General features: G+C 42.8%; 1 protein-coding gene and 1 long non-coding RNA gene across 2 annotated transcripts in view; one reads left to right on the plus strand and one right to left on the minus strand.

Moving 5' to 3' along the window:
- Positions 1 to 3545: 3545 nt before the first annotated feature.
- On the minus strand, positions 3546 to 8110 carry LOC122690420. Its single transcript, XR_006340049.1, has 3 exons — positions 7789 to 8110; positions 7450 to 7658; positions 3546 to 3825 (listed from the first exon to the last, which is right to left on the minus strand). It is a non-coding gene; the product is annotated as an uncharacterized LOC122690420 (long non-coding RNA).
- A 1940-nt stretch (positions 8111 to 10050) lies between these two features.
- The window catches only part of LOC122690336 (zinc finger protein 850-like), a 35397-nt gene continuing 28959 nt past the window's right edge, over positions 10051 to 16488 (plus strand). Inside the window, 2 exon segments of the mRNA XM_043897386.1 lie at positions 10051 to 10071; positions 10544 to 10757. Of these exon segments, the coding sequence (XP_043753321.1) occupies positions 10743 to 10757 (15 nt within the window). The 5' untranslated portion in view covers positions 10051 to 10071; positions 10544 to 10742.

The raw sequence follows: 16488 nt of genomic DNA on the forward strand, positions 1-16488 counted from the left end.
GGCCCCAAATGTGGAAAACTCAGAGGAGGCCACAGGACTGGAAAAGGTGTTTTCATTCCAATTCCAAAGAGAGGCCATGCCAAAGAATGATCAAACTACTGCACAATTGCACTCATCTCACACGCTAGTAAACTGGTGCTTAAAATTCTCCAAGCTAGGCTTCAGCAATATGTGAACCATGAACTTCCACATGTTCAAGATGGCTTTAGAAAAGGCAAAGGATCACCAATCAAATTGCCAACATCTGCTGAATCATCAAAAAAGCAAGAGAGTTCCAGAAAAACATCTATTTCTGCTTTATTGACTGTACCAAAGACTTTGACTTTGTGGATCACAATAAACTGTGGAAAATTCTGAAAGAGATGGGAATAACAGACCACCTGACCTGCCTCTTGAGAAACCTGTATGTAGGTCAGGAAGCAACAGTTAAAATTGGACATGGAAGAACAGACTGGTTCCAAATAGGAAAAGGAGTATGTCAAGGGTGTATATTGTCACTGGGTTTATTCAACTTATATGCAGTGTACATCATGAGAAATGCTGGGTGGGAGGAAGCACAAGCTGCCAGGAGAAATATCAATAACCTCAGGTATGCAGATGACACCACCCTTATGGCAGAAAGTGAAGAAGAACTAAAGAGCCTCTTGATGAAAGTGAAAGAGGAGAGTGAAAAAGTTGGCTTAAAGCTCAACATTCAGAAAACCAAGATCATGGCCTCCGGTCCCATCACTTCATGGCAAATAGATGGGGAAACACTGGAAACAGTGGCTGACTTGATTCATCTGGGCTCCCAAATCACTGCAGATAGTGATTGCAGCCATGAAACAAAAAGACGCTTACTCCTTTGAAGGAAACTTATGACCAACCTAGATAGCATATTAAAAAGCAGAATTACTTTGTCAACAAAGGTCTGTCTCGTCAAGGCTATGTTTTTTTCAGTGGTCATGTATGGATGTGAGAGTTGGCCTATAAAGAAAGCTGAGCACAGAAGAATTGCTGTTTTTGAACTGTGGTGTTGGAGAAGACTCTTGAGAGTCCTTTGGACTGCAAGGAGATCCAAGCAGTCCATCCTAACGGAGATCAGTCCTGGGTGTTCATTGGTAGGACTGATGTTGAAGCTGAAACTCAAATACTTTGGCCACCTGATGTGAAGAGCTGACTCATTGGAAAAGACCCTGAGGCTGGGAAAGATTGAAAGTGGGAAGAGAAGGGGACGACAGAGGATGAGATGGTTGGACGGCATCACCGACTCAATGGACATGCATTTGGGTGGACTCTGGGAGTTGTTGATGGACTGGGAGGCCTGGCGTGTTGCAGTTTATGGGGTCGCAAAGAGTCAGACACGACTGAGAGACTGAACCGACCTGAACTGAACTGATGGGGAGTGACTGCTTGGTGGGAATCACCTGGGGCCTTGGGTTGCTGGAAGGATTTGCTCTCAGAATTCTTCCCAAAGATACCCTGCCTGCTGCATGCTAAGTTGTCCAGTAGTGTCCAGCTCTTTGGGAATCCATGGAGTGTGGCCCTCCCTGGCTTCTCTGCCCATGGGGAGTCTCCAGGAAAGAATACTGGAGTGGGTTGCCATGCCCTTCTCCAGTGGATATTCCTAACCCACGGATAAACCTGCATCTCTGACATCTCCCCATTGGCAGGTGGGTTCTTTACCACTAGCGCCACCTGGAGGCCCCATGATACCTTGAGTACTTAGTTTTTTTCACTCCCCTCTGCAGCCTGAGAGACACAGCTTTTCATATAATGATTTGCATTGTGACCACCTGCCTGCAGGTGAGGGACCTCCAGCTTCAGAGACCAGAAGCCTGAAGGTATTTCCATCACAACTTTCTTTGAAAATAAGCTAGGGGCAGCAGTGAACACTGGATTAAAAATGTGTGTGCCTAGACGCTTAGTCATGTCTGACTCTTTGTGACCCCTTGTACTGGAGTCCACCGGGCCTCTCTATCCATGCGAATTCCCAGGCAAGAATACTGAAGTGGGATGCCATTTCCTCCTCCAGGGGATCTTCCCGACCCAGGGATCAAGCCCATGTCTTTGGGCCTCCTGCACTGACCAGCGGGTTCTTTAGTAGTAGTGCCACCTGGGAAGCCCAAAAGTGTGTATGGGAATGGAGAAATGTCTGCGAAAATGATGCCCTAATTGCATATCTGATGACCAACAAAGGAAATGATGACCTGTGTTAAGTAATAAGTGACACAAGTCTCGGCTGAGAAAAAAAGACATGCAAGCTCAAAGTTGAGAATAAGGCTGTATTTGGTAGGAATGCTCGGTCTTGACCCCAGGAGACAGCATGTTAAGTGATTTTGAGACAGCTGACTCTCAGGAGGCAGGGCAGGAGAGAGACTATACAAGTTTGCAGCAAGGGGCAGGTAATCTGATTATTAAAGGTTACAATAATTAAAAAAAAAGATCCCTCACATGAAGAGATTTAGTGATCTTCTCTGTATGGTAAGATACAAGTGTCCAGGCGTATTGAAATAATTTCTTTCATATGCATCTAGCTATCTGGAAGTAATCCTACTTCCTCGATTGTTCACATCCTAATTTCTTGTATACTATAAGAGATGGCAGATGAGGCAGCTGGACTCCTCTCACATTGCCCCTCGGCCCCCACCCCACCCCCACCAGCAGTTAGGGAGTAGGAAATAGCCCATGGCTTCTGAAGAGCTGGCTTTGTTTCACCTGGGCCCAGAGACTTGCATTTACAAAAGGCTTTTTAGTAGTAGGGCTTTCCTAGTGGCTCCCCTGGTAAAGAATCTGCCTGCAATGCAGAGGACTGGGGTTCAATTCCTGGGTCAGGAAGATCCCTTGGAGAAGGGAATGACACCCTGCTCCAGTATTCTTGCCTGGAGAATCCCATGGACAGAGGAGCCTAGTGGGCTACAGTCCATGGGGTTGCAAAGAGTGGGACAGGACTGTGCAACCAACCTTCACTTTCTTTAGTGGTGGAGTCAAGATTTCCTTGTCAAACATCAACAATCTCAGATACGCAGATAATACCACTTTAATGGCAGAAAGCAAAGAGGAAGTAAAGAAGCTCTTGACAGGGGTGCAAGAAGAAAGTGAAAAAGTTGGCTTAAAACTCAACATTCAGAAAAACTAAGATCTTGGCCTCCAGTCCCATCGCATCATGGCAAATAGATGGGGGAAAAGTTGAAACAGTGACAGTATTACTTTCGTCTGGCTCCAGAATCACTCTGGATGGTTATTGTAGCCATGACATGGAAAGACACTTGCTCCCATTTTCTTTTTGTGGATTCTGAATAGTCTGCTGTTGAATAAGTTCTGAAGACTGATTAGAATCTTTACCATATTTACCACAATTATAAGTCTTCTCTCCAATAGGAGTATCTTTATAGAAAGACCTGATATTTGACAAATGGAACACCATAGTTACTCAGAAATGTGCAGTTTTATTAGGACTCTCAAGAAATGAAACAGCAACCAGATTCATGCAGGTTGTCACAAGCCAAGAAGAGCATTTTAGTCCTCACTGTGAAAGAGAAAGGTAATCACCAGACAACATTTCATCATGGTTTAACAGGAAGAAGGCAGCAGGTGATAGCCGTCTATGACAGAAACAGAAATGAATCCAGACTTCTCCAAAATCGTTTCCAATGAAGCAGATCTTCCGAAAACACAGGATGAAGAATGACTTCCTCGCTGATGCTTGGACCTCTCACCTGAGCCATTGGCTCCATCCATTGATACACACCTGGGTACATGGCCATGTCTCCATTCTCCTTATACTCCTGAGATCCTTCATTTGCTCCAGAAAAGTGACCAGGTCCACCTTAGAGACCACAAGACCTGTTCATCAGAGAATGGAATATTTGTTTTGCTAGAGAGTCATCACTTTCCAATCTAATATGTATCCAGGTGAGAAGAGAATGCATGGTAGAATGTTAAGACAGCCTAGAAAAAGATTTCCCCAAATACTTTATTGAAAGCACCTATACAACACTAACTAATACATAAAAATCTGATCCTGACATTCTGGTCACATACTACAAGGCAAAAGTAAGTAGTGGAAATTTGATTTGAAGAGGGGGTGACACCATTTTATATCACAGAACTTATAGAATTAGCACTAACCTAGAAGTGGCAGTTTACATAAAGGAAGAAAAAAATTTAAATCATCATGAAGTCTTCTTTTTAAATTCACAACTTCCCATTTTCCCATACAAAGCAGGGATCTGAAATGGTGTTAAAAGAAGCAGAAGACTCCAAGAGACATTCTAGAAATGCAGGAACCAAAACCCTGAGAGCAGATAAGAGATTCTGGAAGGAAGCTATCCTCAACCAAAGTGGCCACGTTCCTATAGTTCTCTAACATCATGTCCCCGTACACTTCCCATTGACTGAGGTCCAGGCAACCCACTCCTCTTGAGTGAAATCTATGGTCACATCCTGGAACACCAGCTGTCCTGGAAATACAGAGTACAGATGACATGTGTCCGTGAGAAGACTTCCTAACGTGCCCCAAGATCACAAAAGAAGGTCACAGAACTGGTTTCGATATAGGAGAGTGTTTGGTGTATACTTTTTACACAGAAATATTTTCTACCGAGTTCCTAACCCAAGAAATGATGAGATGTGACCCACAAACCATTTCAGAAACTATTCTGAACTGGAAGAGAAATGATAAAATAATCAGAAAAACATTGGCTCTTTTTTTTTTTTTTTTTTTGGACACACCACCTGTCTTGTGGGATCCTAGTTCCCTGACCAGGGAATGAACCTGGGACCCCGCCGTGAAAGCACCGAGTCCTAACCACTAGGCATCCTAGGAATTCCCAGCATATTTATTTTTGAGTGTTGTATTTGTATGACACAGGATGAATTGTCTATCAAGGAAACAGACAATATTTTTAAAAAGCACACTCTGATCCAAGAGTTCTTGAGTGGGACAAATGTGCCGTTTATTTTAACAAGCTTATTTTTTTCTTAGTATTTTTAACAAGCTTCTTTTAACTAGTAATGTTGAAAATTCTGCTCCATGAATGACCGTTTTGAACAGTAATGAAGTACAATAAGTACTTATAATAATAAGTAATGTACACATTCATACTGACTTTTGAATTTCAAGTGTTTTACAAATTTTACAGTTCTAATAAGATAGCATGCTCAGTAGCAACAATCATTTTAACTATGTACTATATACTATATATCTTTCTGATAGTTTTTACAGAGTCTTGGATGTGCAATGGAAACAATTTAAAATCAATAATGTTGTTGTTCCACCTTTCTGCAAATATATAGTGAACATTCCTTAAACAACTTAAGTTTCTTTCACTTCATGTACTCTAAATTTTAGCTAATAATACACAGACAAATACAAAGGGAGAACTCTGAAGAAAGTTCACAGAAGTTTTTCTAATTGTGAAGAATATAAAAAACAAGAAAAAGAATTGATCAAATCATTTGAACATTTTCATGTATACATATACTAAAATGGAACTATTTATTCATTTCACTAAAAGGAAACAATCTAAGGACATGGAAAATATGTAAGAACAATTTTCAAAGGTTGGAATAAATAAAAATATTCATGAAATGATGATGTCTTTTATATATACCCTAGGTTTCTGCCTGAAAACACAGATGCACACATAAAGACACTTAAGGGGAAAAAAAAAAAAAAAAAAAAAGACACTTAAGGGAAAAGCAATCTTCCATAACTAACAGATCTTTTGGAAGAAACATTTTTAATCTACCTTTTTAAAAACTCATGTGTATTTTTGCATTTATGATAAAAAAAAAAAATTCTAAATTGTGCATGACTGCGTGCTAAGTCACATCAATCATGTCCAACTCTTTTTGACCCCATGGGCTGTAGCCATGCAGTTTTCTCTGTCCATGGGATTTCCCAGGCAAGAATACTGGAGTGTGTTGACATTTCTTTCTCCAGGGGACCTTCGAAACCCAGGGATCACACCCAGGTCTCCTGCATCAGTAGGCGGATTCTTTACCACTGAGCCACCTGGGTTCACTGAAAACAATTCTTCCTCTTTAGTAACAGGAATTAAAAACACAATATGAGAAACAGTCTACAGTTTATTAGCAAATATACCATGACACCTATTTAGAACACATTTCCAGACCTATGTGAAGAAACTGTAAATCTTTACTGAAGCACATAAAGTCTGAAAATCACAAGCTTTACTTGGAAGATGTAGTGATAGAAAGACTTCAGTGACTGCAAATTCAAAACAATCAAACTCAAAGCAAACATGGATATTTCAAATATAAGTCTCAGCTGTATCTAGGGGAGCCAACATAATTTTGAATTTAAAAAACAAAAACACCTAAATAAAGGGAACTGTCAAATTACAGATGAAGCTATCACTGTATAAACTAGTTGAAATTTCAAAAGAAATGAAGCAAAATAGCTTACAAGGTAGTCAAAGAAGCCCACCTAAAGAGAGACTTAGACATTATTTTGAACAATAAAATAGAAGTCTTAAACACAACATAATATTTTGTAATCATGCAACAGGTGAGGTATTCCAAGGTAACATCAAAAATAACAGGGGAAAAAAAAAAATCAAAGCCAGAAAGGAAACATTAAGGTTTCAACGTTGTGTAATAAAGAATTTAAGGACTTGCCTGATGCTCCAGTGGGTAGGAATCTGCCTGTCAGTGCAGGGGACACGGGTTCCATCCCTGGTCAGGGAAGATCCCACAAGCCTCGGAGCAACCAAGCTAGTGTGCCACAACTGCTGAAGCCCACATCCTTCAACCCTGCCAGGTATTAATACAACGACTGAACCCGGGCCTTAGAGCCAGAGCTCCACAACAAGATAGTGGCCCCTCCTAATCACAACAGAGAAAGCCCAAGTGCCTCAGCAAAATCCCAGTATAGCCAAAACTAAATAAATACTAAAAGTTAAAAAGAATTTCGCAGGCTTTGGTCCCCACGGTCTGGAAGGTTTTAAACTACTCTTGGAATTTAAGTTTTCTCACTCTTGTAAATTCCTTAGTGTCTGAAGTGGCTTTATTACTCTCCGTAGGCCCTGATAAATTATGCTAACAAGATGACTTATGGTGGGTTCCTAGTTTAATAATGGGATGACTCAGGTTGTGAGGCTGGCATTTCACAAAGACCAACGAAGTGACTAGAGGTTTGGGGCTTTGAGCCAGGTGGGCTTATTAGTCCAAGCTCTAAGGAGGGCAGAATGCTGGAGATGTTATCGACCACGGCTATGTGGCTAAACCCCAATAAAAACTCGGGACTTAAAAGCTTGAGTGAGCTTCTTTGGCTGACAATAGTGTTTTCTGTCACACTGATGTGCCAGGAGGGCAATGGGTCCCTTGGCATGATGACTATGGTTAAGTCCAAACAAACCCATTCAGAAGTTAAGAAGTTTATCAAGTCCAAAGAAACAGCATGTCAGGAAAGAGAGACAAAAGAAACAAATATAGGCCTCTTACCTGGGAACGAGTCATTTCTGACTCCTTACTTTCCTCTTCCTCTGGACTTCCTTCTAAGGTAAGATCAGTCTGGTGAAGTGACCCCAGAAAACAGGCCGTTCAATGCTTAGAAAAACATAGCGAGCTCCCTGTAACACAGCCCCACACAGAGGGAGGATCTCAGCAGGTACAAATCACAATCCTCTACGGCCACGGACACAGCCAGGATTCTGGAACACAGAACCAAACGAGGTGGTTTTCAGTTTCATTCTTTTCTTCTGAACTCGCGGCCCCTTATGTGAAAACCACATAATCTACGCTGACCCTCCCCTTCACACTATAGGCTAAGCCCTGACCAACCTGCATACAGAATAGAGCCTCGTTCAACTCTTCATGGATCAGAGACGGAGGGGTTGAGCAATGCAGGACTTGAAGCAGCGGCGCCTACACGTTAGAAGGTAGGACAGCCAGAGAAGGATATGGATCCTAGAACGATACTACCAGAAATGTGATGTGGGCCCCAGGGATTCGGCAGTTAAGATAAAGGATTTCAGAACTTCTCTCAGAGCGATGCTGGGACACACCGGGGGCGGGAAGGTGGGGACAGTAGTTTTAACCTCCACCAGTTCAATCACTCAGTCGTGTCTGACACTTTGCGACCCATGGACCACAGCAGGTAAGGCTTCCCTGTCCATCACCAACTCCAGGAGCTAACTCAAATTCATGTCAATCCAGTCCGTGATACCATCCAACCATCTCTTCCTCTGTCGTTCCCTCCTCCTCCTGCCTTCAATCTTCCCCAGCATCAGGGGCTCTTCAAATGAATCAGTTTTCTGCGTAAGGTGGCCAAAGTATTGAAGTTTCTGCTTCAGCATCAGTCCTTCCAATGAATATTGACGACTGATTTCTCTTAGGATTGACTGGCTGTAACTCCTTGTAGTCCAAGGTAATCTCAAGAGTCTTTTTTAACGTCCAAAGACACCCCAGAAACACGTGTGGAGGACAACAGGCTGAGCGACTACTAAATCCGGGTTTTAAACAAACAAACATAGCAAATTCACTGGAAGTCCTCCGTCGCTAGTCTACATTCACTTCCGGGTCTGCAGGCTACTGCGCCCGCGCAGGCGGAGGAAGCAGTACAGACGGAGGTGACTGGACTACGCCAGGGCCAAGGAGCCGCGAAATAAGGGCAGTGGGTGGGACGAGGCCTGAAGCGCAATTGCGTAGGGGCGGGACCAGAGGGGGCGGAGTCTTATCTCCCCTGGCCCTGCCCCTGTCCGTTTTGGGATCTGTTGATCCTTCTGTTGGGAGAAATCTGCCTGAGAAATATCAATAACCTCAGATATGCAGATGACACCACCCTTATGGCAGGAAGTGAAGATGAACTAAACTTGATGAACTCTTGATGAAAGTGAAAGAGGAGGGTGAAAAAGTTGGCTTAAAGCTCAACATTCAGAAAACTAAGATGCGGAGACAGTGGAAACAGTGTCAGAATTACTTTCTTGGGGCTCCAAAATCACTGCACATGGTGACTGTAGCTATGATATGAAAAGACGATTACTCCTTGAAGGAAAGTTATGAACAAGCTAGATAGCATGGTAAAAAGCAGAGATATCACGTTGCCAAACAAAGGTCCGTCTGGTCAAGGCTATGGTTTTTCCAGTGGTCATGTATGGATGTGAGTTGACTGTGACGAGAGCTGAGCACCGAAAAATTGATGCTTTTAAACTATGGTGTTGGAGAAGACTCCTGAGAGTCCCTTGGACTGCTAGAACATCCAACCAGTCCATCCTAAAGGAGATTAGTCCTGGATGTTCATTGGAAGGACTGATGTTGAAGCTGAAACTCCAATACCTTCCTTTCTCTGATGAACAGGTCTTGTGGCCTCTAAGCCTGACCTGGTCACCTTTCTGGAGCAATTGAACGATCCCAGGAGTATAACGATAATGGAGACAACAGACATATACCCAGGTAGGTAGGAATGAACTCAGATGAGAGATCCAAGGAGCAGAGGGGAAGTCATCCTTGTCTAACAGCTATAACCCTGTCTGTCCAAGACCCGAGAGCTGTGACACTCCAAATCTTTGTTGTCTGGAGACACAGCCGAGGAGCATCCACTCACATGACACTCCGAACGGATCATCTGAGTGGTTACATTCTACTTTTCGTCACTGAGGAGACACCCATCTTCACACACTCACACAAAGGGCTTTTGAATTCTCCCGGTTTTTCAACTTGCTGAATACATCTCAGCTTCCCATAGAAGCAGCTCTCAAAATTCTTCTCTTTTGCCTTAAGTTGTGTGAAACACTAACTTAGAACAGGCAGGAAGCAGCTCTGCTCCAGAGGAAGTCAAAGAGATTTAAAGACATCAAAAGGCAGAGAAAGGAAGCACAGCTGGACAGAAGGACCAACAGACCCAAAACGGACTGGGGAGGGGTAAAGGGAGGTAAGGCTCCGCCCCCACTGGCCCCGCCCCTACCTACCTTCGCTTCCGGCCTCGTCCCTCCCTCCCCCCTTACGTCGCCTCTTGTTGGCCGCGGCGTAGCGCACTCACCCTCCTCTGTACCGGATTTTCTACCCGCGCGTGCGCAGTAGCCTGCAGACCCGGAGTTGCGTTTTAATGAGCGACAGAGAGTTCTGGTGAGTTTGTTTGTTCCTTTAAAACCCGGATGTGGTAGTCCCACGGCCTGTTGTCCTTCATACGTGGGTTTCGGGGGTCTCTGTGGACGTTCAAGGTACCGCCCCCATTTCCCGTCCCCAGTGTGTCTTCGCATCGCCGTGAGAAGTTCAGAGGTCAGTTAGCTTAGCTGCCGGGACCCTGGGGCCCACGTCCGCTTCCTGTTAGCATCGTTCTAGGGTCTAAGTCCTTCTCTGGCAGTTCTGCCTTCTAACGTGTAGAGACCGCTGCTTAAAAGTCCTGCATTACCAAACCCCTAGGTCCCTGATCCACGAAGAGGTGAAGGAGGCTCTATTCTGTATGGAGTTTGGTCAGGGTCTCGCCTATGGTTTGAAGGGGAGGGTCAGCCTAGAACGCGTGGTTTTCATAGGAAGGGCCGCGAGTTCTGAAGAAAAGAATAAAACTAAAACCACCTCGTTTGATTCTGTATTCCAGAATCCCTGCTGTGTCAGTGGCCGTGGAGGATTGTGATTTGTACCTGTTGAGATCCTCCCTCTGTGTGGGGCTGTGTTACAGGGAGCTCGCTGTGGTTTTCTAAGTATTGAACAGCCTATTTTCAACACTCGGGTCACTTCCCAAGACTGATCTTACCTGAGAAGGAAGACCAGAGGAGGAGGAAAGCAAGGAGTCAGAAATGACTCGTTCCCAGGTAAGAGGCACAGTCCGTGTTTGTTCTGTCTCTCCTGAAATGCTGTTTCTTTGGACTTGATAAGCTTCTTAACTTCTGGATGGGTTTGTTTGGACTTAACCATAGTCATCATCCCAAGGGACCCATTGCCCTCCTGGCATGTGTGACAGAAAACAGTATTGCCAGGCAGAGAAGCTCACTCAAGCTTTTAAGTCCCGAGTTTTTATTGGGGTTTAGCCACATAGCCGTGGTTGATAACATCTCCAGCATTCTCCCCTCCTTAGAGGTTGGACTAATAAGCCCACCTGGCTCAAAGCCCCAAACCTCTAGTCACTTCGTTGGTCTTTGTGAAATACCCAGCCTCACAACCTGAGTCATCTCATTATTAAAGTAGGGGCCAACCGTAGGTCATGTTGCTAGCATAAATTATCAGGGCCCACGGGGAGTGTAAAGCCACTGCACTCACTAAGGACATTCGAAGAGAAAAACAAAACAAAACAAAACAAAACTTAAATTCCAAGAGTAGTTAACAAACTTCCAGAACCTGGGGACCAAAGCCTGCCAAATTCTTTTTTTTGTTGTTGTTTTGTTTTGGTATTTATTTGGTTTTGGCTGTACTGGGATTTTGCTGATGGTCTTGGGCTTTCTCTGTTGTGATTAGGAGGGGCCACTATCTTTTTGTGGAGCTCTGGCTCTAAGGCACGGGTTCAGTCGTTGTACTAATACCTGGCAGGCTCTGGAGGATGTGGGCTTCAGCAGTTGTGGCACACTAGCTTAGTTGCTCTGAGGCTTGTGGGATCTACCCTGACCAGGGATGGAACCCGTGTGCTCTGCATTGACAGGCCAATTTCTCACCAGTGGACCATCAGGCAAGCCCCTAAATTCTTTTCTTTTTTCCCCTAAATTCTTTATTACACAATGCTGAAACCTAAATCTTTCCTTTATGCCCTTTGACTTTTTTTTCCCCTCTGATTTTTGTTACTTTGGAATACCTCACCTGTTTCAATATGAAAAAATATTTTGTTGTGTTTACCTTGTATTTTTCAAAATAATGTCTAAGTCTCTCTTTAGGTGAGCTTCTTTCACTACCTTGTAACTATTTTGCTTCATCTATTTTGAAGTTTTACTAGTCTATACAGTTATAACTTCATCCGTAATTTGGCAGAATTACAGATTTACAGATTGTAATTACAGAAATCTGTAATTTCCCTCTATTTATGTTTTTTTTTCATTTTTAAATTCAAAATTATGTTGGCTCTCCTAGGTACAGCTGAGACTTATACTTGAAATATCCATGTTTGTTTTAAGTTTGAATTGTTCTGAATTTGGAGTCACTGAAGTCTTTATGTCACCACATCTTCCAAGTAAAAGTTGTGGTTTTCAGACTTGATGTGCTTCAGTAAAGGTTTACAGTTTCTTCACATAGGTCTGGAAATGTGTTCTAAATAGGTGTCATGGTATATTTGCTAATAAAATGTAGACTGTTTCTCATATTGTGTTTTTGGTCATTGTTACTAAAGAGAAACATTTGTTTTCAGTGAACCCAAGTGACTCAGTGGTAAAGAATCTGCCTGCCAATGCAGGAGAACTGGGTTTGATCCCCGGGTTAGGAAGGTCCCCTGGAGGAGGAAATGGCAACCCCCTCCAGTATTCTTGCGTGGGAAACCCCATGGACAGAGGAGTCTGGATGGCTACAGTCCATGGGGTCGCAAAGTGTTAGACGTGATTCATGTGACTTAGCACACATTCATGCACAATTTGTAAATGTTTGTTTTACCATAAATGCTAAAATACACGAGTTTGTTTTTTTTTTTTTTTAAGGTGGATTAAAAATGTTTCTTCCAAAAGATCTGTTACTTATGGAAGGTTGCTTTTACCTGAAGTGTGTTTATGTGTGCATCTGTGTGTGCAGGCAGAAACCTAGGGCTTATTTAAAAGCCATCATCATTTCATGAAGATTTGTATTGATTCTAACCTTTGAAAACTGTTCTTAGATATTTTCCATGGCCTTCGATTGTTTCATTTTAGTGAAATGAATATATAGTTCCATTTTAATATATGTATGCATGGAAATGTTCATATGATTTGATCAGTTATTGTATTCTTTACAGTTAGAGAAACTTCTATGAACTTTCTTTAGAGTTGTCCCTATGTATTTGTGTGTGTATTATTAGTTAAAGTTTAGAGTACATAAAGTGAAGTAAATTTAAGCTGTTTAAGGAATGTTTGCTACATATTTGCAAAAAGGTGGAACAGCAACATAATTGGAAGACTCTGTCAAAACTCTCAGAAAGATATATAGTATATCCTAAATAGTTAAAATGATTGTTGCTACTGAGGATGCTATCATATTTGAACTGTAAAATGTGTAAAACACCTGAAGTTCAAAAGTAAGCATGAATGCTTACCTTATTATTGCATTTCATTACTATTCAACATGGCCATTCATGGAGCAGAATTTTGAATACCACTAGTTAAAAGAAGCTTGTTAACAATACTAAGGAAAAAAGTTAAGCTTGCTAAAAGAAATGGCACATTTGTCCCACTCAAGAACTCTTGGGTCAGAGTATGCTTTTTAAAAATATTCCCTGTTTCCTTGATAGAAAATTCATCCTGTGTCATACAAATACAACACTCAAAAATAAATATGCCAATGTTGTGCTTATTATTTTATCATTTCTTTTCCAGATCAGAATAGTTTCTGAAATGGTTTGTGGTTCATTTCTCATCTTTTTTTGGCTTAGGATTGTAATAGAAAATATTGCTGTGTAAAAGTCATATTATACTCTAACACCAGTTCAGTTCTGCTCCCAGGACTGAGATAAATGAGATGAATCGCCTGCATGGATTTCTTTCAGTAAATTCTTTCCCTTCAGTAAATCTGTCTAGTCACGACCATCCCTCTTGAGATACAGGTTTTCTTCTGACCTTATGACCATTGTTAATTCCTTCTTTCCTTGGTAATGGTTACTATACGTTTGGTTTTCTGATCTTTATTATTGTCAAAGAAATTCCTTAACAGCCTGTATATGCTCACACAACGATCATTAAAGCACCCTTGTTCCATGAGAGCTTGGGTCCCTGTGTCTTTCTTTCTTTCTCTCGCTCTCTCTCTCTCTCTCACTCTCCCTCTCAGGCTAATTCTCTGGAGCATGGAAACCGGCCGAGCTCACTTTCTCACCTGGGCTTTCAAGAGTTCCTCGAGAGGATGCCCTGTGCCTTCATGAGGGGTACAAGCCCTGTGTCAAGGGCTTTATAGGTTCTCTGCGTAAACCAGGGAATATCAGCCTCTTTCTGTCATTTGCTTTCTTATTGTCGACTCCGGACCACCAGGTTCTGGGCCATTAAAGGACTGCAACGTTGGGCTGCAGATCAGGGAAGTCATATATGAAGTGAAATTTGCTTACAACACATTTTTAAAATATTTATTTATTTGGCTGCACTGGGTCTTCTTGTGGCAGGTAGGATCTTCAGTCATCCTTGTAATTTTCAGGTTCTTTGGTTGTGACATGTAAACTCTTAGCTACAGCATGTGGGATCTAGTTTGCTGATCAGAGAAAGAACCAGAGCTCTGTGCATTGGGAGCTCAGGGTCTTAGTCACTGGATCATCACAGAGTTCCTGAACTAACATTTTTTAATGATAGATTCAGGTCGTAGTTTCCATATAGTGCCAAAATACCTATGCAGTGATAATGCATTCCTCCATGTACTTCTTACCCCATGACTCATGTTCACTGGTTTAGATGTTTCTGTGAGATTCCCATGCTATGAATTTGTTTTTTTTTACTTGACTTGAACAACTGTCTTGAAAAGAAAAAGTGAGGGATATGCCTAAACTCTCACAATTAATGGAGTAACTCCATGTCTTCTTACTTTCTTTCTGCTTTGGAAGATGAACACTCAGGTGTGTTGAGCAGAGATGGGTTTTGGGAGTGGGGGTTTTCATCCCAAGCCCAGGTCTGATCTTTTCCAGTACACTCCATGCTCACATCAGAGAGTGTCATCACAGTTTTGTATTTTCCAAAATGTTTACAAGAATCTAATTAGTCCTAATCTATGCTCAACTGTATTAAAATTAAAATACAGTTCAGTGCAAATAAAGATCATCCTCTCACATTATGTACATTTTAATCCATTCAAAATTACCTGAGTTTAGTGACATGAAAAATTTTCTCTCTTCCTCCTAATGAGCATATAGCCCCATTTGAGTGTATGTCTGTACTCAGTGGAGATGAGTTTGAGTAGGCTCCTAGAGTGGGTGATGGACAGGGAGGCCTGGCGTGCTGTGGGCCACAGGATCTCGAAGAGTCGGATACGACTGAGCAACTGAACTGGACTGTATGTATGAAAACATTAACATGACTTGATCAATTTTTTCTTCTTCTTTTCTTTTTGCTTTGTTTTTTGAAGAACTTCTGGGGAAGGGAATGACTACCCATTCCAGTATTCCTGCTTAGGGATTTCTTGGACAGAGGAATCTGGCCAGTTAGAGTCCATGGGGTCACAGAGAATGAGACATGACTGAGTGACTAAACCTTTTCTGTCTTCAGTATTCTTTACAGTTACAGAAGCTTCTATCAACTTTTCTTAGCGTTGTCTCTGTGAATCTGCCTGTGTTTTATTAGCTAAAGTCTAAAGTACATAAACTGAAGTAAAGTTTAAGCTCTGCCGTTTAATGGCTGTTTGTTAAAATATGTGCCAAAAGGTACAAGAGCAACTTTCCTGATTTTTAATTATTTCTCTTGTCCTTTCAAGACTCTTGATAAAAACCATCAGAAAGATATAGAGTATATACTAAATAGTTAAAATGATTCTTTCTGCCAAGGTTGTGGTTACCCAACGAGTGGAGAGCAGATAAAACCAAGGAGGGTCTTAGAATGCAGAAACTAAAAAACCAGACCCTTATTGTCTCATGTCTAGAAATTCTTTTCCAACTCGCACCCAGACCATGACATTTTTGGTGGCTTGTTTGGGGACTTAGAGTCTCTTCCCCGCCTCCTCGCTTCTCCTTCCTCATAGGGACCCTCTGCCAACAGCAAGTGCTGTGGCAGCAACTGAGGAACTCTGGCCAGGGTTACCCTCTGGTGTGTTGTAAGGGCCTCACTGCCCACTGCACCCAAAGTGGCTGCCGCTTGAATGGGTGAGGGTCTCTCCTTTGTCTTTTTTGCAAGTGAGGACTATGCGAACCAATATTGTGTGGGCGCAGGTCAGACACATAAAAGCCATTAGGGCGCCTGCCCCAGAAAGACTCCCATGTGAGGATAGGGGGGACACAGAATGGATCAGGCCCCCAGGAAGACAACTTCCTTCCACCATGTCAGGCACCTAGTGGTTGAAGCAAAACAGAGACCATTGTCTCTGGGCCACCGCCTCCTAGATGTATTGTAAGGCGGATTCCTCAGCCTTCTTCCCTGTCACTTTCACTTCTTTCCCTTCTGGTCTGGATTGATTTACAGGAGCCTGGGTGTTGCCTCTGAGCCATCCCAAGAGTGCCTTCCATGTTTCAGGGAATCACCAAACGGTGAGTCACCTGGTTGCTCCCAGGAATCTGTCTTTCTCTGCCCGTGTCACCTGGTGGCTTCGCTGCAGGGCTCTCACAGGTCTCGTCTCACTGTTGGTCGTGACTGCTGGGCCGCTCGGCCACTTTGTGCGTCAGTCGCACAGAGAGACCACTGGGGGGAAAGGGCCGCCTTTCTGTCAGCCAGTGACTCTCAGTTCACCCATTCTGTGGTAGGTGGGCTAAGAGTGGGT

Source organism: Cervus elaphus, chromosome 4, assembly GCF_910594005.1.
Source record: "Cervus elaphus chromosome 4, mCerEla1.1, whole genome shotgun sequence".
Lineage (NCBI taxonomy): Eukaryota > Metazoa > Chordata > Mammalia > Artiodactyla > Cervidae > Cervus > Cervus elaphus.